This window comes from Oncorhynchus keta, chromosome 1 (assembly GCF_023373465.1).
Source record: "Oncorhynchus keta strain PuntledgeMale-10-30-2019 chromosome 1, Oket_V2, whole genome shotgun sequence".
In the NCBI taxonomy this organism is placed as follows: Eukaryota; Metazoa; Chordata; class Actinopteri; order Salmoniformes; family Salmonidae; genus Oncorhynchus; species Oncorhynchus keta.
In genome coordinates, this window is record NC_068421.1 from 42,808,223 (window position 1) to 42,833,761 (window position 25,539).

The 25,539-nt window shown below is 47.2% G+C and overlaps 1 protein-coding gene across 2 annotated transcripts; it reads left to right on the forward strand.

Annotated features, from left to right (window-relative positions):
• The first annotated feature begins 4,019 nt into the window (after window positions 1-4,019).
• Window positions 4,020-25,539, forward strand: LOC118385728 (sodium channel subunit beta-2-like). 2 transcript variants are annotated; one of them, XM_035772945.2, is made up of 6 exons: window positions 4,020-4,261; window positions 17,604-17,770; window positions 18,510-18,720; window positions 20,491-20,686; window positions 21,672-21,742; window positions 23,240-25,539. In XM_035772945.2, the coding sequence occupies exons 1-5, from the start codon at window positions 4,177-4,179 to the stop codon at window positions 21,679-21,681; spliced, it is 669 nt and encodes a 222-aa protein (XP_035628838.1). In that variant the 5' UTR covers window positions 4,020-4,176; the 3' UTR covers window positions 21,682-21,742; window positions 23,240-25,539. The 2 variants fall into 2 exon arrangements, with proteins under 2 accessions (XP_035628838.1, XP_035628830.1); XM_035772937.2 differs by lacking the exon at window positions 21,672-21,742.

Below are 25,539 nucleotides of genomic sequence, written 5' to 3' on the forward strand. Positions count from 1 at the left end.
CCACTGGATTGCATATCATTACACCACTGGATTGCATATCATTACACCACTGGATTGCATATCATTACACCCCTGATGGGGCATGACTGCAGTTAACACGTTGTATTGAAGTCTTAAAAGATGCAAATTATGATAGTGCATACAAAAAAATGCATCATATCATCTTCCTATCAATCTCCTCCACTGTTTATCTAATGCTTACCCTTCCCTCTCTTTTTTTGCCTCTCTATCTCTGCCCTTTTCCAGTGTGATGTGTGAACGTCCTTGTTTATTTACTTGTTTCTGCTCTAAATCCTCTCGACTCATCCCCTGAATCCCCGGAATGATTGCGTTCTCATCTATGGTGAGGGTCTGTGCCAAATGGCACCGCCTGCTGTCAAATGCTGCCTTCTCTCAAAGGGCACACGAACAAACACACCAACTGCAATCTGTTGGAATGGCCAAACTAGAGCCGTGGAGTCCTTTACACTCATAGTTACTACTGTAGTGGCACACCTGAGTACCCCTGTGGGTTTTGGGCTGTTTTTACTGTCGCAGGAGGAATGTTCTACAAAGAAAGATAGGGCTGTATTTGACAAGATTAGATCCCATCCTCGTGATTTTTCCATGATTAATTGCTCATCCCTGTTTATATTTGTATCACTTTCATTTAATCCTCTATCTTCAGCATTTCCCATTATGTTCCCGGCAGTAGCTATTCGTGTCTGGCGCCATTGTGCTTGACTGATCAGTAAGGGGTTTAATACCGAAATCTCTCTTTTGTCGATATTGATCTTTTCATCCTCATCCATTCATCCCACTCTTTCCCTGCCATCTATCTCTTCCCCCACACCCCTTAACCTCCATATTAGAGCTCCCTTACTCACTTGTGTTCTTCCTCCGTACCTATTTGTTCCTGAACTTGCTATTGATGAACAGAAAGGGAGGGGTAAAGTCTTGCTGCCGAGCAGGTTGAATATTTTGTTCGTTTAGCTACCACGACCACTTCGTTCTTCACATGATCTTTTTCCCCAGACTTCCCAAACTCCTCCTCCCAGGAAACGGAGAGACAGTGCTGATAAACACACCCGTTGCCTCTTTTACATGTCTCTGTCCATTCTATGACCCCGTGTAGAGATATCACGAGTAAAATGCTAAGAATCACATGACCTTAATTGAAAGATCATCTATAATTTCCTCGGAAGCTTTCTGATGCTATATCGGATGTTGCTCTCCTTGTGAGGTAATAACACATGTCGAAAGACAGCAAAGTGAACTCCTCTCAATAGTTGCAAACAAAGACTTTAATAATGCTAAGCCTTTTTTTTATAATCCGATTCAGCTCAGACTAAAAGGCCCTGAGGTCTGTTGTCCACAGGCTATGCTGAAATATGGCCAGTATTCATTCAAACTGTGTACTACCGGTGTGAAAGCGCATCCTACCGCTGCACACTGAACTACCAAACAATGCACCCTTTAAAGGGAATTTCCCCAATCTTCACGGAGATCGTGTTCATGGTGAACGATGTGAATGTCTGCTCAAGTGTGGATGAGCTTTTAAAAGAGTCACCTGTTTGTCAATCTGAACCACACAGTAAAAAAAAAAATCTCAGTCAAAATGTGTCCGTGTAAGCGAAAGATATCTGCTGTTTTACGTGGGCTGCGTCTCAGTCCACCACGTCAGCCCCCCGCCGACCTTCCACATCTGCGGTGGAAAGCGGCAGAGCTACGGCGCTGTTTGTCAGAGCAGGAGACATCCCACGAATCCGTCTTCCCATGAAAATGTCTGTAGTGTCCAAACGGTTTGGCCTATGGACTAATACGACTCTATGGAAAGACAAGACTCTCACAAACAAGATGGTGCTCTCCCTTTTGCTCTATGACCCCCACAAGTGTCAAGGGACTCGTCTGAAGGTAACCCATACAAATGAATGGGAGTATGGAGGTAGTTTTCTGCCAACAAAAAAAAAGAGGTTACATTTGTGTCCCATAAAATTTTCCGGAGCTTTCTTACATCTCATAGATTTAGGACAGACACCTCAACACATTATTCCTTATCGTTTGTTGTTTTACTGTCATTTTTATAAATGTGTTATTCAATGCATTTCTTTGGGCCAAAGTAGTAAAGGCCAAAGGCTTTGACTTCTAGAGGTTAAAAGGCACCTCCGGCATCGCCTAAACATGACCAATGCATTTTGTCGGATTGAATCCCGGACCGTTTCTGTCGGGTGTTATTGGGCGTTGTTTATGTGTATAGCAGTCCAACTGCTCAGTGAATAATTAGGACATAAATTGTTGACAAAATAACATCCTTAATTCATGAGAATTCCCAGGGCATTTTGAAAACTGGAAACTCTATATACAAATACACATGCCCACAAAGTAAGCAGAGTTGTAACTTTGATTACAAAAAATAGGGAGGGGGCATTTGATTTGCCATTCAAAGCTCATTTCGTGCATAACCCCTAGACACAAGTGTCAAAAATAGTGCAAAAATATAATACAAAAATACAAACTTGGCCTGCCTCACTTACTCTGAGAGGGAGAGAGAGAGGGGGAGAGGGAGAGAGAGGGAGAGAGAGAGGGGGGAGGGAGAGAGAGAGGGGGAGAGGGAGAGAGAGAGAGAGAGGGGGAGAGGGAGAGAGAGAGAGAGAGGGGGAGGGAGAGAGGGAGGGAGAGAGGGGGAGAGGGAGAGAGAGGGGGAGAGAGGGGAGAGAGAGAGAGAGAGAGAGAGAGAGAGAGAGAGAGAGAGAGGGGGTGGAGAGGGAGAGAGAGAGAGAGAGGGAGAGGGGGGAGGGGGAGGGAGAGAGGGAGGGAGAGAGAGAGGGGGAGAGGGAGAGAGAGGGAGAGGGGAGAGGGAGGGAGAGAGAGAGATGGGGGGAGAGAGAGGGGAGAGGGAGAGAGAGAGAGAGGGGGAGGGGGGAGAGGAGGAGAGAGAGAGGGGGAGAGGAGAGAGAGAGAGAGAGGGGGAGGGAGAGAGAGAGAGAGAGAGAGAGAGAGAGAGAGAGAGAGAGAGAGAGAGAGAGAGAGAGAGAGAGGGGGGAGAGAGGGGGAGAGGGAGAGAGAGGGGGAGGGAGAGAGGGAGGGAGAGAGAGAGGGGAGAGAGAGAGAGAGAGAGAGAGAGAGAGAGAGAGAGAGAGAGAGAGAGAGAGAGAGAGAGAGAGAGAGAGAGAGAGAGAGAGGAGAGAGAGAGAGAGGAGGAGAGAGAGAGAGGGGGAGAGAGAGAGAGAGGGGGAGAGAGAGAGAGAGAGAGAGAGGAGAGAGAGAGGAGAGAGAGAGAGAGAGAGAGAGGGGGAGGGAGAGAGAGAGAGAGAGAGAGAGAGAGAGAGATGCAGCAGTGAAAAGAAAAAAGGGGTTAACACACAAAGACTAAAACACAGTCCAATGCAAAGACTATCACTCACACAGACAGACAGACAGACAGACAGACAGACCCCCCCAGACGTTTCACAGTTTTGCTGACCTGATTCATCTTTTCAAGGGCTTGATGATTAGTTGACAAGTTGAATCAGGTGTGTCAATAACTGTGGAATAGGTCAAGTACATAGAACTGCTGTCGGTCCCCCAAGGAAAAGTTGTCAAATCCCTGGTCTCGGACACACAGAGATAATGGGAGATCAGTATGATTGTTTCCGTTAGCTAGCCTATAGCATATTTATATTCCATATTTATATTCATCACCTATACTGAAAGCATGATCCACATAGTCTACTTCATGGGAGAATGAGAGTCGACACATGTGATGTGCTTCTATTTTGAGCCCGATCAAACAAACAAGGAAAGACGCGATTATACTGTATGATTAGATCCCAGTAGTTTATCTAAGGGCATCAGTGAGTTATGAACATCAAGTGCTTTTCCAAATGATTCTGTTAAGTTGAAACGGTAGATCATTGCGAGTAAATGTAGTTTAATATTTGTTCATTGAAATAGGAGATATGAAAGGGGGAAATGGAGAGCTGGAGAGGGAGGGAGATACGAGTAGGGGATTTGATTCCATTTCCAACCTCCCTGCCTTCTTTTGAGAGACACCCACAACCATATAATCAACTATTTCTACAGCTACAGTCACTGCCAGCCATATCATAGCACTGAAAAAAGAACACATATTTTAAGATTTTTTCTAAAGTAAAAAGGAAGATTTTACGACATTTCTATTTTATTATATATCGTGACGTTTTACTACAAGGAGATACAATGCATTTTACATTACAAAAGCGAAATAAGACGTGGATGCCAGCTATCAATCTGAGCATCGTGGGATTGATGGTTTATAATATGGGTAAGTAGGCTACAACAGAAGCGTCTAATGTAAAGTTAACAGCGGATCGATATTTGGAAAGATGAGTGACAGAGGCGCAATTGTACTCACTTGGATCAAATGTGCTCCGTTTTCTCCCGCGTTGTGTGTGTAAGTGTGCGTGTGTTTGTGTGCGTGTGTAGATGAGCGACATTTAGATATTCCTGAAATCCTGTATGATTATGGTAGGCTACCTAATTAATAGACTGGTGGCTCACGAAATCCGCCGCTTGTCATCACTATAAATGACCAACTTCCTCACCTCCAAGGTTAACACTTTACCCTCGCCATTAGTAATGATATCTAATACGCCTGTATGCTATGTCAACAGACTCTGTCAAGTAACCATAACAGTAGACTAAACAATGTTTTCTTTTTTTTTTTACTCCAGAGACAAATGTAGTGAATCACAATAAGCGTAATTCCAGTGTCCCAACGCCTGATCTATATCGAGGAAAAACCGAAACAACGTAGGGATTTATTATTGGCCCGCTATCTACCTATAGCTTATTCAGAATGTGTAACAGTCGTGTAAGTATCAGGGCTCAGGCAGATCCAGTGATGCTCTCTCTGCTGATGCAGGTGCGGGGTGGAGTGGGTGGACGCTGACGCACGGACACTGCGTGTCTCCATCATCTCTGCACTAGAGACGCATCACTAGCAACATCGCCTTGCGTACAGGCTATTTGTAAACAGGCCTTGAATCTGAAAGAAATTGTCGTTTATCCTCAATTTAAAATAAATAAATCTTCATAGTGTTTTCTCATAATAGCGGGTCTAAGCGTGACTGGCAGCTTGCTATGCCTCGGTCAACTGGCTATGACGAAGCCTAAACTGAGTTTAGCACATCTGGGCGGATACAACAATCTATTCACATTGCCTCACTAGTTTAGCCTATATTTCTCGTTCATTTACATAGCCTACACTTTATTATTGGTATCCCAAATAGCACTCAGTTAAAGATGGATAGTGAAAGCTCTGTTTTGTGCTCAGCAGAGGCCTGCTTGGCAACAGGCTACGGATGCGTAATGACAGCTCATGAGATGAATATCACGACCTGTAGTAATGTTGATGCCATGCCACCATTAAGCCTATGCAGTAGCCTATACCGTTATGTTCCACACGTGCCTGTTGATATCTGTGTTATCATAATGTTGTAGAATATTACAAATAAAAAGTAGGTTAAAAATATGGAAAATATATTTTGGAAAAAATAGCATTACCCTGCAGTGTCTATAGACTAACACTTTCAAACTGTTGTGATGAAGCAACTGTGTGTGTGTGTGTGTGTGTGTGTGTGTGTGTGTGTGTGTGTGTGTGTGTGTGTGTGTGTGTGTGTGTCATCTGGTTCACACTGTCTGGTCCTTGTGCAGTATGCAGCAGAAGAGATGACTAATACCACACCAGCCTCTGAAACCTTCACCATATTAGAACGGTCATAATATTGTCATGCTGCTGCACCTCCTAGACTTCGACACCAGGGGGAGACAGTGCCACGCAGACATTGTACTTCATAGACCAGCAGCAATGCCTAGCAAGCAATGCTGGCATGCTGAGCTCACATACACATCCTCTCATGCTGTTTCAAGGAGCAATTGGTAATCATAGACGTTTAGGAGCTCACAAATGCTATTTAACAACAGTATGGATGATTGATATAGAGGACTAGTCTACACTGGATGACTAACAACCAAGATAATTTGTATTATCCATTCGGTATTGGGATCTTTGAGTGCACTTTATAATTTCATCCACAAGGGGGCAGGCTAATCCACAGCCGCTGTATAGCCCAGACTGTAGCCTGTACCATACCGTGGCTATGCAGCATTTTAGTTTGGAGCTGGCAGCATTTATTTCGTAGGATAGATCATACATTCTCATTCTCAGGATAGTGCCATGAGGCTGATCCTTTTGAATGTGAGGAAGCCGAGAGTAGGAGTAGCTGCTCCGTCACGGAAGGGATGCTGTCGGGTACATGATTAGGTAAATCTGTAAGGTACAGGCGTGGTGCGGGGTGTCGCTTGTGATCCCATAGACTCCTGCATCATGACCTTGCCTGTCAGCAGGTTCACCTAATATTGTGCCATGTGTCACATCAAAGACACGTACCTCAGCCATAAAAAGACAGAGATGCAATACATTTTGACCACTGTTACCTCCATCAAGCCAAACGTAAAAACATTATGACCAGCATATTAAGGCCAGTCCCTCAGTAATGTATTACACCACATCATCCTTTCCCCTATTGAACTCACCAGTCATTGAGTATACTGAGCCATTGCCTACAGCCAAACACACACACACACACACACATTCACACTGAACACACACACACACACACACACACACACACACACACACACACACACACACACACACACACACACACACACACACACACACACACACACACACACACACACACACACACACACACACACACACACACACACACACATTCACACTGAACACACATAGGACCGAGGACATTGGCAGTCACTTTTATTCGGGGCTATGTATCACTGGGCAGCTAACGGGCACCCGAGGTCACAGGGAGGTCACGGTCTATGAGACAACCTGGTCCATCAACCACATTGTCAGCAGGGAGGTAGTGTTTGGAAAGTTGTGCCCTTGAGGTTTCTGCATTATGGTACATTTGCAGAAAACGCACAAATTCTATGGTAGCTATGTCAGACATAACACCCCATTACTTTACATGGCGAATATTTAAATAACGCTATGTAACTTGAATGCCTAGAATTAGAATGAAAAAGAAAATACTAAAAGTTTGCCAAACTCTCAAAATACATGTCTCTGGTCGGAACTAATCTTGAACCTGGTGAAAGAGCAGAGGCAGAACCACAGTCTCAGTGGATTGGGGATGTCTGTTAGTTCGTGACATTTCCTAACACTGACATACCTCTTTAAAATCCTATGCACACAAGTATTCTCACACACGCACACACAGACACACACACACGCACGCACGCACACACACACACACACACACACACACACACACACACACACACACACACACACACACACACACACACACACACACACACACACACACACATTGAACCATTAAGTTTGAGAGTAGCAGCAGCGTAAAATAAGTTGGGGGGAGGGGGTAATGCAAATATTCTGGGTAGCCATTTGATTAGATGTTCAGTAGTCTTGTGGCTTGGGGGTAGAAGCTGTTTAGATACCTCTTGGACCTAGACTTGACGCTCCGGTACCGCTTGGTGTGCAGTAGCAGAGAGAACAATCTATGACTGGGGTGGCTGGATTCTTTGACAATTTTTAGGGCCTTCCTCTGACACCGCCTGGTATAGAGGTTCTGGATTGCAGGAAGCATGGCCCCAGTGGTGAACACACTACCCTCTGTAACACCTTCAGGTCGGAAGCTGAGCAGTTGCCATACCAGGCAGTGATGCAACCCATCAGGATGCTCTCGATGGTGCAGCTGTAGAAACTTTTGAGGATCTGAGGACCCATGACAAATCTTTTCAGTCACCTGAGTGCCCTCTTCACGACTGTCTTGGTGTGCTTGGACCATGTTAGTTTGTTGGTGATGTGGACACCAAGGAATTGAAGCTCTCAACCTGCTCCACTACAGCCCTGTCGATGAGAATGGGGGTGTGCTCAGTCCTCATTTTCCTGTAGTCCACAATCATCACCTTTGTCATGACCTTCTGGCACCACACAGCCAGGTCTCTGACCTCCTCCCTATAGGCTGTCTCATCGTTGTTGGTGATCTGAAAACATAATGATGGTTTTGGAGTCGTGCCTGGCTGTGTAGTCATGAGTGAACAGGGAGTACAGGAGGGTACTGAGCATGCACCCCTGGGAGTCCCCGTGTTGAGGATCAGCGTGGCGGATGTGTTGTTACCTACCCTTACCACCTGGGGGAAGCCTGTCAGGAAGTCCAGGATTCAGTTACAGAGGGAGGTGTGTAGTCCTAGAGTCCTTAGCTTAGTGATGAACGTTGAGGGCACTATGGTGTTGAATGCTGAGCTGTCGTCAATGAATAGCATTCTCACATAGGTGTTAGGTGTAAAAGGGCAGTGTAGAGTGCAATAGAGATTGCATCATCTGTGGATCTGTTGGGGCGGTTTGCAAATTGGTGTGGGTCTAGGGTTTCTGGGACAATGGTGTTGATGTGAGCCATGCCTTTCAAAGCACTTCACGGCTACAGACGTGAGTGCTACGGGTCGGTAGTCATTTAGGCAGGTTACCTTAGTGTTCTTGGGCACAGGGACTATTGTGGTCTGCTTGAAACATCTTGGTATTACAGACTCAGACAGGGAGCGGTTGAAAATGTCAACGAAGACACTTGACAGTTGGTCAGCGCCTGCTTGGAGCACACGTCCTGGTAATTCGTCTGGCCCAGCGGCCATGTGAACGTTAACCTGTTCAAAGGTCTTACTCACATCGGCTGCTGAGAGCGTGATCAAACAGTTGTCTGGATCAGCTGGTGCTCTCATGCATGTTTCAGTGTTATTTGCCTTGAAGCGAGCATAGAAGGCATTTAACTAGTCCGGTAGGCTTGTGCCACTGGGCAGCTCTCTCGGCTGTGCTTCCCTTTGTAGTCTGTAATAGTTTGCAAGCCCTGCCACATCCGAGCCCGTGAAGTACGATTCGATCTTAGTCCTGTATTGACGCTTTGCTTTAATTTTTGCTTGTAAGCAGGAATCAGGAGGATAGATTTATGGTCAGATTGGCCAAATGGAGGGTGAGGGAGAGCTTTGTACGCGTCTCTGTGTGTGGAGTAAAGGTGGTCTAAGAGTTTTTTTCCCTCTGGTTGCACATTTACCATGCTGATAGAAATGAGGTAAAACTGCATTAAAGTCCCCGGCCACTAGGAGCGCCGACTCTGGATGAGTGTTTTCCTGTTTGCTTATATGGCCGTATTCAGCTCATTGAGTGCGGTCTTAGTGCCAGCATCAATTTGTGGTGGTAAATCGACGGCTACGAAGAACATATATGAACACTCTCTCGGTAGATAGTGTGTTCTACACACATGTATGCTCACACACCCAGACACACGCACGCACGCACACACACAGTGGATGAATGCAATGTCCTGTTAGCTAAGAAACCACAGGAAACTACAATCCCACTCTCCCCGCAAAACACACAGTTTAGTGGAGGCGGCATGGTAGAATCTCAACAAAAGCTTGCATTCTCTCCCGTGCTATTAGTGTTTAGGCTAGCGTCACAGCTGCATCTGAAATGATAGGTGTAGTAGTGCAGTTTTGCATTTACACTCTTAAAAAATAACAGGTGCTATCTAGAACCTAAAAGTGTTCTTCGGCGTTCCCCGTAGGATAACCCTTTGAATAACCCTTTTTGGTTCTAGGTTGAACCCTTTTGGGTTTCATGTAGAACCCTTTGCACGGAGGGTTTTTAGAATGAACCAAAAAGGGTTCACCTGTGGGGACAGCCAAAGAACCCTTTTGGAAACCTTTTGTCTAAGACTGTAACCTTTCATATGTGATGTTAAATGTAGAGAACACATCTTGATGTGAAGTTATCTTGGTGCAGTGTTTGTGTGTGAGTGTGTGTGTGTGTGTGTGTGTGTGTGTGTGTGTGTGTGTGTGTGTGTGTGTGTGTGTGTGTGTGTGTGTGTGTGTGTGTGTGTGTGTGTGTGTGTGTGTGTGTGTGTGTGTGTGTGTGTGTGTGTGTGTGTGTGTGCGACCGTATGTATTTAGCTGCCTCCCAGCAATCCAATGACATTTGAAAGTCGTTTCTACAGCACCGCAGAGCATCTCGTCCTTACCTTCTCTTTTACAATGACCTCGAGGCTCTGGGGGAAAAAATTAGCTGAAAGACAGAGAGGGTGTGAGAGTGAAGAAGGGAGGAGGGAGGGAGAGGGCGCTACACTGCAGTATTTCCTGCCTTGTGATCGCAGATGAAGTAGTGCAGCATAAGCAAACGGTCACATGGGTGTTACACACTATTGACACACTTGCCTTATAGGATGAGACAATCTCTCTCAGAGTGCTACACATATTGTGGTATTATCGTTCAACATGTGTGTGTATCGGCCTATAGTTTTAGACAATGATGTTGGCATCAGACATACTCTTAACTCCCAGTGACACGTACGGAAAACATGTACATTTGTTCAAGATAGCGTTTAACTCAGAGATCACCTTCAGCGGTGATGAAGTGCGTCAGAGTTTCGAGCCAGGCAATGTTCGTGTATGATCAACGTCAACTCCTCATGCATGTGCTCCCTACTGACATGATGTAACTTTCCCAACCAAAGCCTCTTGCACAAGACTTTCGTTGGACTCCCCCTTTAAATTACTGCAGAACCAAGTGCTACTCAAGTTCGGTTAGCTAATCTCTTAGTGTTGGCAGTGAGCTACATTAGCTTCCAATTACTTCCCATTATGTAGACTTTGAGCGTCGTTAAGACATGCCAGCTGGCTGAGCATGGATGGGATCATCTGATTGTGTATGTACAGTGTAAGGATGTGATGGACACACTGTAAATTAACCCCCCCTCCTCGGTGTGGGAATGTACTCCCCTTATAGATGCACAATATACAGTACAGTGTACGATCTTAATTTGATTACTCTTTTGTTGCTGAATAATTTCCCTACACGGCAGAAAATGTAACCTTGTAGGGTATTTGAGGTTTGAAAAGGCTTCTAAAGTTTGTAATTTCCACTTTAAAAATACAAGCAGACTTGAAATTGTATCAACCCCTTACTGTTTCCTGTTGATGCAGGGTTATTTTTTCTGCTGTAGCAAACAGGCTCAAATTAAGATCATCTGTATATAGCTCATTGGAAATATACACGGACAAGGCATAGGCTGGGAAGACATTCACATAACACTAGTAAATACTAGCGCGCAGGGCTGAGTGATGACTCTGCAAGTACATGTGCTGTGGGCTGTGTGCTGTGTGCTGTGTGTGACGTACAACTTGCATATGTTTTGCCAATGTGTAGCTATGGGTCGATATGTGAGCATATGTGTGCGCATGGGGGTGCGTCATGTTTGTATGTATATTGTGGGATGTCAGCCTGTTTGTCTCCCCCCCCTCTCTAAGAAGGTGCTGTGCTGCAGTACTTCCAGAGGACACCTGATTCAGAGAGAGGAAGGGAGGGGTGGGGAGGGAAGGCAAGAGGACAGGGAGGAAGTGAGGGAGCCGAGGGACAGGACACTAACTGCACCACTACAGCACACAAACAGTGAGAGAGAGTGAGAGAGAGAGAGAGAGAGAGAGGGAGAGGGAGAGAGAGAGAGAGAGAGAGAGAGAGAGAGAGAGAGAGAGAGAGCGTAGAAGGTCTATCTGCAGCAGAGACCCGGTACGATGAAGAGTGAGTGCAGCAGCAGTGGGAGCTTGTCCAGGAACACAAAACTCGGCAGACTGCAGAGGGAACGAATGGTGCAGAGCCAACACACCCATCCCACCCCGGCATCATGCACGTGCTTGCACTCACTAACAGCCACACTCAGACCAATACACACACATCCCACTGAGGCACTCACAGAACACACACACGCATGCACACACAGGGCACCCTTAGGGGGTCCTACTGTACCTCCTTGCCCGTCCAAATAAAAATATTGAAATAAAGATTTATTTGACCGAGACGTGCGCTGACAGAAAGACGCATCAATCTCAGATAAAGCATCCGACCGAGCAAAACAGCGCCCCTCTGTCTCAGTATGTATAGACCATGAATTTGATGCTGTCTGGACCAAAAGAGGATGGCATGTCATACTAATTCTGTCCAGACAGCATTAGACACATTGGCTACATATAGTAAGACAGATGGGGGCACTGTTTCGCTCATTCAATGCTTTCTCTGATGAGAGAGTTCAGCAGAGATGAAGAGGTGAAGCGAGCGGGCTCACTCGCCAAAATTACTGTGGATTGTTTCAAATCACACGTGTGTAGGCCTATGCCTATTTGGGAAGCCCGCAATTTGGGCAGTGCATGTTGCAATATGTCGAGCTGATTGAGTTGCGGCAGTCAGTGAAAAGCATCTAAAATAGGTGTGAAGATAATGTGTCTTGGGAATAATGTAAAATGTTGCAACAAGAAGAAAGGGAGGGGTGTGTGGCACAGATATGGCTTCTTTTTCCAAAAGTAAGACAGACATGGCAGCTCTGCTTCTAGCTCTTAAACAACTTTGCAGTATTTTTTTTGTGTGGGTTGTTTCTTACATTATTAGACCAGAATTTTTTTTTGTGTTATTACATACAGCCGGTAAGAACTTTTGGATATCAGAGTGGCGTTAACTCACCAGCATTATGACCAGGAATAGGATGGAGAAGAGGTATTCGGAGTGGACTTCTATTCTGACTCCTTTCAGAGAGACATCAGGGACTGTAACATACTCTGTTTCACGGAAACATTGCTCTCTCGGGATATACTGTCCCCATCCAAACAGCCAGCTGGGTTCTCAGTTCTCATCACACTTCTGATCACGCAGATAGGAATAAAGAACTCTCCAGGATGAAGAAAGGCGGATGTGTATGTTTCATGATACACTACTCATGGTGTGGTTGTGATAACTTACAGAAACTCTAGTCATTTTGTTCACCCAACCTAGAATACCTCACAATCAAATGCCGAACGTATTACCTCCCAAGATAATTATCTTCGGTTATAGTCACAGCCATGTATATTCCCCCTCAAACCAATACCACGACAGCCCTCAAGGAACTACACAGGACTTTATGTAAACTGGAAAAAACATATCCTGAGGCTGAATTTATTGTAGCTGGTGTATTTAACAAAGCAAATTTGAGGAAAACGTTACCGAAGTTCTATCAAGTCATTGACTGTAGTACTCGAAAAACATTAGATCACTTCTACTCGCATTTGGCAAATCAGATCACAACCCCATTTTGCTCTTCCCTTCCTATAGGCGGAAACTCAAACAAGAAGTACCCGTGCTAAGGTCCAGTCAATGCTGGTCTGACCAATCGGAATCCATGCCTCAAGATGGCAAGGGGACCGGGAATATGGTTGAATACAAACAGTGAAGTTATTCCCTCCGTAAGGCAATCAAACAGGCAAAATGCCAGTATAGAGACAAAGTGTCACAATGCAACGGTTCAGAGAAGAGACGTATGTGGCAGTCTACAGACAATCACGGATTACAAAGGGAAAGCCAGCCATATCGCGGATATGATAAGACAATGACGTCTTAATCCCAGACAAGCTAAACACCGTCTTTGCCCGTTTTGAGGATAACCTAGTGCCCGCTCCCAAGGACTGTTGGCTCTCATTCTCCGTGGCCGACTTGAGTCAGACATTTAAGCGTGTTAACCCTCGCACAGACTGGAATCTGTTCCGGGATTTTTCCATCACTGGCTTTATCAATATGTGCATTGAGGACATCGTCCCGACAGTGACTGTATGTACATACTCCAACCAGAAGCCATGGATTACAGGCAACATTCGCACTGAGCTAAAGGGTAGATCTGCCGCTTTCAAGGTGCGGAACTCTAACCCGGAAGCTTATAAGAAATCCTGCTATGCCCTCTGACGAACCATCAAACAGGCAAAGCGTCAATACAGGGCTAAGATTGAATCGTACTACACCGGCTCTGATGCTCGTTATGTGGCAGGGCTTGCAAACTATTACAGACTACAAAGGGAAGCACAGTCGCGACCTGCCCAATGACACGAGCCTACAAGACAAGCTAAATCACTTCTATGCTAGCTTTCGAGGTAAGCAACACTGATGCATGCATGAGAGCATCAGCTATTCCGGACGACTGTGTGATCATGCTCTTTGTAGTCGACGTTAGTAAGACCTTTAAACAGGTCAACATTCACAAGGCTACAGAGCCAAACGGATTACCAGGATGTGTTGTCCGGGCATGTGCTGACCAACTGGCAGGTGTCTTCACTGACATTTTCAACATGTCCTTGATTGAGTCTGTAATACCAACATGTTTCAAGCAGACCACCATAGTCCCTGTGCCCAGGAACACAAAGGCAACCTGCCTAAATGACAACAGACTCGTAGCACTCATTTCCGTAGCTATGAAGTGCTTTGAAAGGCTGGTCATGGCTCACATCAACACCATTATACCAGAAACCCTAGACCCACTCCAATTTGCATACCGCTCGAACAGATCCACAGATGATGTCTTCTCTATTGCATTCCATACTGCCCTTTCCCACTTGGACAGAAGGAACACCTATGTGAGAGTGCTATTCATTGACTACAGCTCAGCATTCAAAACCATAGTACTCTCAAAGCTCATCATTTAGCTAAGGATCCTGGGACCAACCACCTCCTTCTGCAACTGGATCCTGGACTTCCTGACGGGCCGCCCCCAAGTGGTGAGGGTAGATAGCAACACATCTGCCACAGTGCTCCTCAACACTGGAGCCCCCCAGGGGTGCGTGCTCAGTCCGCTCCTGTACTCCCTGTTGGCCAGGCACGACTCCAACACCATCATTAAGTTTGCAGACAACACAACAGTGTTAGGTAGGCCTGATCACCGACAACGACGAGAAAGCCTATAGGAAGGAGATCAGAGACCTGGCCAGGTGGTGCCAGAATAACAACCTATCCCTCAACGTAACCAAAACTAAGGAGATGATTGTGAACTACAGGAAAAGGAGGACCGAGCACACCCCCATTCTCATCGACGGGACTGTCGTGGAGAAGGTTGAGAGCTTCAAGTTCATTGGTGTCCATATCACCGACAAACTAGAATGGTCCAAACACACCAAGACAGTTCTGAAGAGGGCACGACAAAGCCTATTCCACCTCAGGCAACTAAAAAGATTTGCCATGGATCCTCAGATCCTCAACAGGTTCTACAGCTGCAACATCGAGAGCATCCCGAGAGCATCCTGACAGGATGCATTACTGCCTGGTACGACAATTGCTTCGGCCTCCGACCGCAAGGCACTACAGAGGGTAGTGCCCAGGCGGTGTAAGAGGAAGGCCCTAACAATTGTCACAGACCCCAGCCACCCCAGTCATAGACTATTCTCTCTACTTCCGCATGGCAAGTGGTAACGGAATGCCATGTCTAGGACAAAAAGGCTTCTCAACAGTTTTTACCCCCAAGCATTACAATTCCTGAACAGGTAATCAAATGGCTACCCGGACTATTTGCATTGTGTACCCCCCCAACCCCTCTTTTATGCAGCTGCTACTCTCTGTTTATCATATATGCATAGTCACTTTAACTATACATTCATGTACATACTACCTCAATTGGCCCGACCAACCAGTGCTCCCGCACATTGGCTGGCAGGGCTATCTGCATTGTGTCCCGCCACCCACCACCCGCCAACGCCTCTTTTACGCTACTGCTGCTCTCTGTTTATCATATATGCATAGTACATGTACATACTACCTCAATCAGCCCGACTAACCAGTGTCTGTATGTAGCCTCGCTACTGTTATAGCCTTGCTGCTGTATATAGCCTCGTTACTGTTCTTTTTCCCTGTCTTTTTACTGTTGTTTTTATTTCTTTACTTACCTATTGTTCACCTAATAGCCTGTAAGTAAGCATTTCACTGTAAGGTCTACCTACACCTGTAGTATTCGGTGCACGTGACAAATCAACTTTTATTTGATTTAATTTAGTAGGCCTGATGACCAACAATGATGAAACAGCCTACAGGGAGGACGTGCAGGCACTGACAGAGTGGTGCCAGGAAAATCTCCCTCAACAAAACGAAAGAGCTGATCATGGACTTCAGAAAACAGCAGAGGGAGCACGGTTACAGTAATTTCTGTTAATGCATGTATTAATTACAGTAATTTCTGTTAATGCATGTATTAATTACAGTAATTTTCCTGGCCTGCAGGAAAATGCCCATTTGGCAATGTCTGATTTCTGATGTCTTAACTCACCACATCCACCACTAATAAGCCCATCTTCTCAGTAATCTTTTCTTCACATCACACGTTGTAAACGAAGTCTGTTTTTTTTCCCATTGCGAATGATAGTTCCTCAGTATTTTTGAAAACTCTTTCCAACACTCCTGTCCTCGATCACCAAGCCTTGGTCGGAAATTCAAAGTATCATGAGCGGATGATCCCATTGGAAACGTTATAAGAATCGCTGTCTGTCCCAAGCTCACTGGCGTGGGAAACTCTGAGAGTCTGGAAGGGGCTAGTTGATACAATGCTACAAGTTCGCAAACGACAGCTTATTGCCGGACCCAGTTGATGATTTGATACATTTTTGCACTATCAATAGCTCAAGTCAAAGGGAGGCAGAGTAGAGAGATGAATGCTAATTTCTTTAGCCGCCAATGGACCACAGTGTATCAACGTGTCCATATGGCCTTAGTTTAATTTCTACTTTTATATTTTTGTCATTTGACTTCAGATTTTTATGACTAACCCCGTGACAATGATTTGAAATGCTGAGCTGAGGTTCTCAGTAATATTTTATTCACCTCACACATTGTAAACAAAGCCAGTTTTTTTCAGTTTATTTGAAAAATCTTTCCAACGCAAGCAAGCGGGTGCACACATAGGAGGACCCGTGAAAAGATGTGCCCACCTATGGATATCAAAGGCCCTTCCAACCTATTCGTTCTGGTGCCTGCCCAGCACACACACAACACACACAAACACACACAGAAACAAACAGACGTGCTAATGTTCACACTAATACTGTGCATTGTCATCATACGCAGTACACAGACACAGCACTATAGGCACACACAGGTATACAGCACAGTTCTACCTCAATGCCTCAATGAGTTATGTATTCAGGAGATTCAGCCAGACTCGTTTTTGGCAGCTTTAGCCAATGCTCATGCATAAGCCATCGCCGCAACAAAACGCCAATTCGCAAACAATGATTTCCATTATACCTATGAGTGAAACAATTTACAGGGCAGAATTACCGGGAAGAATTCCTCTGTGCCTATACAGCTGAACCGCTGTTTCAAACGGCTGTTCAAAATGCTGTCTAAAGCGTTCGTTGACATGCTCCTTTCGGTATGGTTCAGGGCAATGCGGAGGAAATGCAAGGTGTGTCTGGAAGCTGCGTTAGGAGTAACCTGGAGCAGGAGTGAGTCACTGTGTGCATACCGAGATGTGGCTACGGTTCTGGTTCTGTGCTGCACAATGCCTCCCAGGTTGCGAGGACAACGAGCGTCCAGAACACCCCTGCTAAAGCATTATTCTAATCTAATCTAATTCTAAACGTTTGTTTATGTGACGATCGGAATGCTCTTTCTCCTGAATGAACTCACTCCTTCCTGCGGAACGGTAAACAATCAACACCCACACGTCCATGTGTAGCCGATCTGTGTGTCTCTTAACCAATCCCCTCCGTCTCCCTCCTTCCCCCAGCCTGCCCTGCGTCCACTATGGATGTCCTGGTCCATAACCGCATCAACGTCCTGAACGGCACCATGGTGAGGATCCAGTGCATCTTCACCTCCTGCTACAAGGTGGACGTCAACAAGTTTGCCATGAACTGGACCTACCAGGAGAACACCAACGAGACTGAGGAGATGGTGAGAGACCAGACTGTGTGTCTGCCCTTGTCTTGTGTCAATGTCCGGCAGATGCACAGTTTCCATTTCAGGACACCCTCAGTCTCAGATTGACTCAAGGAAGGTGAGGACTGGCTCAAGGAGGGGTAAGATGTAAGGCTAAAATGGACACCATACGCCTGGCTGTTTCTTCACTCTGCCATGATCTACAGTAAGACAAATATTTTTTATTTTATATTCTCCATCCTCCTTACGTTTCCGGTGTCAACTCCCTCTCCTCTCTCTCTCTCCTGTCTCCGATCTGCTTTTCTGAAAGCCATGCTTTCTCCAACTATTTCGACGTCTTTCATTTGACTTTTATTTATTTAGCCAGGATAGTCTACAGATGTAGGATCTTAATTTGTTCAGCATTGCCGTAGCAAAATAATCCTGCCGCAACAGGATTTTAACGTTAGGCCCATAATGTTGCTTCATCAGTGGTTAGGCTATGAGCTGGACAAAATTAGACTGCAGTACATGAAAAGTGCAATACTGTTAATATAACCGTGTATTATTGCAGGTTTTCAGTGAATGTATGTAAATCACAAAGCTCATCTGGATTTCCTGCAGTGCAGGAAAATTCTCAATAACAAAAAGAGTGAAGAAAGGAAGATCCGACATCTGTTCTCAGTAATAATTGCCACTGTTTTCCAGGGAGTCCTGGGTTCAATAACAATAATCATTCTGCTAATCACTCTCTTCTTCCTCCTCTCTCCTCCAGTTCATGACCTATAAGAAGGGGATGATGCCCATGCGGACAGACCGGTTCAGTGACCGGGTGCAGTTTGTGGGTAACCTGGAAAAGAACGACTTGTCGATCATCCTCTCTGATGTCCAGCTGTCGGACGAGGGAGTCTATAACTGCTACGTCCGTAACCCCCCTGACCGCATCCAGGGCCACGGAATCATCAACATGTTTGTCGTCACAGAATGTAAGGGCAGGGGGATAGGCGGGGAGCAGGACGAGGGACAGGGGGATAGGCGGGGAGCAGGACGAGGGACAGGGGGCAAGGCGGGGAGCAGGACGAGGGACAGGGGGATAGGCGGGGAGCAGGACGAGGGACAGGGGTCAAGGCGGGAAGCAGGGCGAGGGACAGGGGGCAAGGCGGGGAGCAGGACGAGGGACAGGGGGATAGGCGGGGAGCAGGACGAGGGACAGGGGGCAAGGCGGGGAGCAGGACGAGGGACAGGGGGCAAGGCGGGGAGCAGGACGAGGGACAGGGGGAAAGGCGGGGAGCAGGACGAGGGACAGGGGGATAGGCGGGGGAGCAGGACGAGGGACAGGGGGCAAGGCGGGGAGCAGGACGAGGGACAGGGGGCAAGGCGGGGAGCAGGACGAGGGACAGGGGGCAAGGCGGGGAGCAGGACGATGGACAGGGGTCAAGGCGGGGAGCAGGACAAGGGACAGGGGGCAAGGCGGGGAGTAGGACGAGGGACAGGGGCAAGGCGGGGAGCAGGACAAGGGACAGGGGGCAAGGCAGGGAGCAGGACGAGGGACAGGGGTCAAGGCGGGGAGCAGGACGAGGGACAGGGGGCAAGGCGGGGAGCAGGACGAGGGACAGGGGGCAAGGCGGGGAGCAGGACAGGGGGCAAGGCAGGGGGCGAAGAGGGACAGGGGGCAAGGCAGGGAGCAAGGCAGGGAGCAGGAAGAGGGACAGGGGACAAGGCGGGGGGCAGGACGAGGGACAGGGGGCAAGGCGGGGGGCAGGACGAGGGACAGGGGGCAAGGCGGGGAGCAAGAAGAGGGACAGGGGGAATGGCGGGCAGCAAGAAGAGGGACAGGGGGCAAGGCAGGGAGCAGGAAGAGGGACAGGGGGCAAGGCGGGGAGCAAGAAGTGGGACAGGGGGCAAGGCGGTGGGCAGGACGAGGGACAGGGGGCAAGGCAGGGAGCAGGAAGAGGGACAGGGGGCAAGGTGGGGAGCAAGAAGAGGGACAGGGGGCAAGGCGGGGGGCAGGACGAGGGACAGGGGGCAAGGCAGGGAGCAGGAAGAGGGACAGGGGGCAAGGCGGGGAGCAAGAAGAGGGACAGGGGGCAAGGCAGGGGGCAGGACGAGGGACAGGGGGCAAGGCGGGGAGCAGGAAGAGGGACAGGGGGCAAGGCAGGGGGGCAGGGGGGCAAGGCGGGGGAGCAGGAAGAGGGACAGGGGACAAGGCGGGGGCAGGACGACAGGGGGACAGGCGGCAAGGCGGGGGCAGGAAGAGAGGGACAGGGGGCAAGGCGGGGGGCAGGACGAGGGACAGGGGACAAGGCGGGGAGCAAGAAGAGGGACAGGGGACAAGGCGGGGGGCAGGACGAGGGACAGGCGGCAAGGCGGGGGCAGGACGAGGGACAGGGGGCAAGGCGGGGAGCAGGAAGAGGGACAGGGGGCAAGGCGGGCAGCAAGAAGAGGGACAGGGGGCAAGGCGGGCAGCAAGAAGAGGGACAGGGGGCAAGGCGGGCAGCAAGAAGAGGGACAGGGGGCAAGGCGGGCAGCAAGAAGAGGGACAGGGGGCAAGGCGGGCAGCAAGAAGAGGGACAGGGGGCAAGGCGGGGAGCAGGAAGAGGGACAGGGGGCAAGGCGGGGAGCAGGAAGAGGGACAGGGGGCAAGTTACTGTGCTGTTGCTTCGCGAGTCTGAAAATACATGATCTAAGTGATTGATTTTTTGTTGTGTCCTCACACTAGTTAAATCCGCCTCACACTGGTTAAATCCGCCCCACAGTGCCTCCCCCTCGGGACTCGACAATAGCGGTGGCGATCGGGGCATCAGTCGGCGGTGCGCTGGCTCTGCTCATCCTGTCCATGGTGGTGGTGAAGTGTATAAGGCGCCACAAGAAACAGGAGCTCATCTCTGACGAGCAGAAGATGGAGGAAGAAGGCAAGCTGGATGCAGAGGGGGGCACCGAGGAGGGAACCAAGTGAGAACCGCCCTTTTGTTGAAATTCTCTTGATGTGATGTCTTCTTCTTTAGCCGTCCTATGTCTTCCTCGATACCTCTACAGATGTAGGATCTTGATTTGAGCCAGTTTGCTGCCGCATGAAAATAATTCTGCAGCAACAGGAAATGGGAAGTTGGACATTCTTCTGGAGTTTTACATATGTGTAAGGGAAAATCAAGTTTGACATTTCTAAGTGGAAATTACACTTAAACCTCAAATACAGCACAAGTGTAACATTTCCTGCATTTCCGGGAAAGTTGTGCTGCAACAGGGTGATCATATTAAAATCCTACATCTGTATTTTGCTTTGCTCTAGGACTCTTTCTCCAAGGTTGTGATATTCCAATGACGCGTCCCTGGATTTGCGCTATCCTCCTCTTTCTTTCTTTCTTTAATTTCTCTTTGCTGTTTGTCCTTCTCTCTAGCGCTCTCGCTCTCGTCTTCTATCATCTACTTGAGGCAATGCCTTTGAGGCAAAACTGGAGAGTCTTAAAATCTACTTCAATTAGCTTTCTCTTTCAGCTGTACGTATGTGCGCTGACGAGGGTGGTCCATCATTTATACCTAACAAGTCACAACATTCTGGAATAACCCCAGAAACGTCACAAAATATAGATGCTATGGGAAACACGTGCCAGAAATATGTCCGGTGTAAAGTGGATTCATACATTTCTCTTAAAACATCCTGACAATGGTTGAACAAGGCTGACAAATATCCCCTCTTCCCCTTCTTTTATTCTTCTTTGTGTTGAATGTGTGTTCCTGCCGGTATGTGTGTCTGCGTTTTTATGTGTGTGTGTGTGTGTGTGTGTGTGTGTGTGTGTGTGTGTGTGTGTGTGTGTGTGTGTGTGTGTGTGTGTGTGTGTGTGTGTGTGTGTGTGTGTGTGTGTGTGCGTGTGTGCGTGTGTGCGCGTGCGTGCATGCGCGTGCCCCATGTGTATGTGTGTATATTGCCATGAGCCAGGCAGCTATAACCGGCCTGCATGGTCCTGGAGGCCCAAGGTTCGCTGGAGCCACACCCACTCCCTCACGCTGGTAACAATCTGTGATTGGTGTTTTGTGCTGGTCATGTGACCCCCGTTACCCAAGAAGAAGTGGCAACTTATGGCCTTCTTCCCCAAACCTTGCTGTTTATCCCGCTCTCTCGTTACCATGGTGATGGGAACTTCCAATTCTGTTTGATATTTAGCTACGATAATAGCAGTGTGTCCTTGGCTCATGTCCTGTATGACCACTGATGTGAAATGACAATAGATTAAAACAGTGTGCTGTCGTCTCATGTATCAGTGGCCGTGAAGGACGGGAGACATGGAAAGGACTGTTGAGACACAACCTCTGTCCTGATCTCATCCAATAGAACGGTCAATCCTATCCTACCTTTCCCCCTCTGGTCTGCTCTCCCTTCTACCTTCAACTTATTTTCTACCTGATGATCTCTCTTCCAGGCCTTAGATCGGATCGGTTCTGATTCTGAAAGTCTGTAGGGGGCTCAATCCTAACTTCAGATACAAACACAGAACTTTTCTGCACAAATCTGTCGTCGAACACGATTGATGGGGGAAGGAAAAGTTGCGTGTTCTCACTGTATCTCAAGTTCGATTTTTGTCCATTGGTTTGCAGTCAGGTGTTTGTTTGACCTGACACGTGGCTGTAGACTCCGCCATGCAAGGTCCCAGGATGAATTTCGGCCCTACTTTATTTGGATAGGCCTGGATTTTCATGGTCACACTATCAGCAAACCGTCTGTTGATAAGAAACTGCTTGCTCGGGTTAAGGTTAGGTTTAGAATAAGGGTTAAGTTTAGGGCTAGGATTAGGATTAGGGTAAGTGTTACGTTTAGGGCTACTATAAGAGTTAAGTTAGAGATAGGGTTAGTAGATAGTTGGTTGAAATATTACTGATAGTAGACAGTAGATGGTCTTTAGAGCATCTACAAAGGGACTAAGCACGTGTCACAGCTTTTTGTTTTTGCAGGCTATGGGAGTCTACAGCCATGTCTCAGGGCAATGTGTTTGCATGTTTTTTACTAGGTTTTGAGTGACTCGTATCTAACCTGTTTCCCACACTAACTCCATGAGAGATCCAACCCTGCCTGTTTCTGCACAGTAGCTATTGCTGTGTTTGCGTTGTGGCCCTAGCCAATGTGGTGTGGTGATGGGTGTGTGTGGTGCAGTCTGTGTTTGGTGTATGGGATTATACAAGTTAGTCCCCGACTTTTCCCCCTGGTCCTAACAGTGGGATGTAAATAATGTACAACAACAATGGCATGGAAATCAGATTTTTAAAAACAAGGCCGGTTGGAAAGACAACCATTGCCTACTTTAGAAAGCACTGATCTAGACGTTTAAACCATCTTGTCTTCTACCCTCACGTGACTTTATTCTTCAGTGTGTTGATCTTAGGGGTGCTGTTTCCTTGTACATGTTCAATAGCTGGATGTGATGTACTATATGTACTGTATCGCTGAGCTCATATATATCTCTGCTCTCTTCTTTCCCTGCCCATCTGTTTACGATGAACCATAACCTCCAGGAAAGCATTCCTGCCTGAAGATGTATAGCGACCCTTCCTTGAATCCTTGTCCAGCATCTGCCTCACCCCACGCCCCCTCCTTCCCTCCCCTTGTCCAGCCAAACAAAATTGCCGTTGTGGGAAGCCCCAGCCGCCAGCCACGCCACCCACGCCACCCCTGCCTCTGTCTTCAGTCGGCCATCTTATCTTCTCTCTGCTTTGACAAGAAGCCACAAAAGGCGGAGGAGGCTAGTGGACGGCAGCCCCCAAACGACATTCCTCTTTCCCCTTTTTCCTCGCTTCTAGTCTCTCTTAAAATACAGACGTAGGACATGTGAAGTACAATGCAGGACATTCAAAATGTGTACTGTATTTGAGGTTTAAAAAGGGTTCTGAAGTAATTTACACTTGGACATTTTAGACCAGATTTTCCCAGATTTTCCTACGAAAAATGTATCAACTCCAAGAGAAATATCAATTCATGATGATCCACATAATAATTAACATGTCCTGCCACTGCAGGATTATTTTCCTACTGTAGCAAACTGGCACAAATTAAAACACCCGTGATTACTGGGAAAGATCCCGCTCTCTCTCTCTCTCTATCTCTCTCTCTCGCCATCTCTCTCTCTCTCTCTCTCTCTCTCTCTCTCTCTCTCTCTCTCTCTCTCTCTCTCTCTACCTCTCTCCCTCTCTCTTGCTCTCTCTCTCTCTTGCTCTCTGACTCTCTCTCTTTTTCCTGCTCTATCCCATTACTTAGCGATGGCTGGGGCAAAAAAAGTTCCCTGTTTTTTTCTGACAAATAGTAGTGTGTGTCCAAAATGACAACCATTCTGTGTGCGAATGGTATGGATGGATTGTTTTTGTCTGTGTGTGTTCGTTTTTTATGTACAAGGGTATAAGCTTGTGAATGACCTTCAGATGTCACTGCGGGCGGTGTGGGTGTATACACCTGTGTGAATATGCGTTTGAGTGTCCTTAGAGTGTTTGAAGCCAGAGATGATTCTATCTGTCGCCAACCCTTCTGAACCCTTGCTTCACCTCCAATATGATATTTTATCCTGTGTTGCTTCCTCATACTAAGTTACTACTGCATCATATATTAGCATGATATTTTTTTTTGCACACATTATGACGGGCACAATTCTGCCTACGATGATGGATGGATCATTAATCTATTGGTCTTTGATGATATTGTAATACACATTGCACAAAAAGCCCAATCCCCAAATGATGTCCCCCTTTTGTCCGCCTGCAGTAACCCGTGACACTCAAGTGAGCACGCAGACACATTGACTATACGCGAACCAACGCGTAAGCTTCGACCACCACATACGAGCCACGTAGCTGTTTTGCACGTCGGAAGTACACACAAAGAGGCCTACACATACACACAAGCTGAGCACTTTCAGGGAAAACAGGAAAAAAAAGGTAAGATAAGAGTAACATTTCTATACAGATACATATATTTCTAAGTTTTGTCCTAATACCTAGTTGTACTCTAGAGGTGTGCTTTGATTGCTGTCGCTAATTCAGGTTTTGGTCCTCGCCGTCTTAAACGATCAATGTTCGAATGTATGGGACCTCTCTCCTCTGAGGTAATTGATCTGGGATGTTCTTCGGACGTTACATATTTAGCTGAATGAGCATTGCACTTGGTTGTGATTGTATTTGGGAGACAACGTGAGATGTAATTGCTACACAATCAATCATTCCACGTTCCACCCATTGCGTTTCAAACTACCTCCAGAGACGTAAGGGCTTTAATTACATTATCATGAGCGCGTGATCATGTATGCAAGTCTGGGAAGGATCACAAAAAGTATCCAAAAGGACAGGTGAACGTTGGAATTGCTCAACAACATCCCAACGGCAAATGAGTAACATTATTTATTGTAGACACGGTTTGTAATATGTCGTCTTCATTTGCTCCTTGTGTCTAAAAGTCTTGGCTTTGTAATTTTTTTCAACAGACATTGTTGGGGGAGCAGACAGGCTATGGGAGTGTAACTGTAGTTATATGACTGGGTGCCTCTGGTACTGTCTGATGTGGTTTAAAGGGCTAAAGCCAGGGGCCATGCTGATTCTGTGCCCAGAAGTGCCCTACCTCATCTGGCTGTCTCTGCCTGTCATTGCCTGTCATTGGCTGTCTCTGCCTGTCATTGCCTGTCATCGGCTGTCTCTGCCTGTCATTGGCTGTCTCTGCCTGTCTCTGCCTGTCATTGGCTGTCTCTGCCTGTCATTGCCTGTCATCGGCTGTCTCTGCCTGTCATTGGCTGTCTCTGCCTGTCTCTGCCTGTCATTGGCCTGTCTCTGCCTGT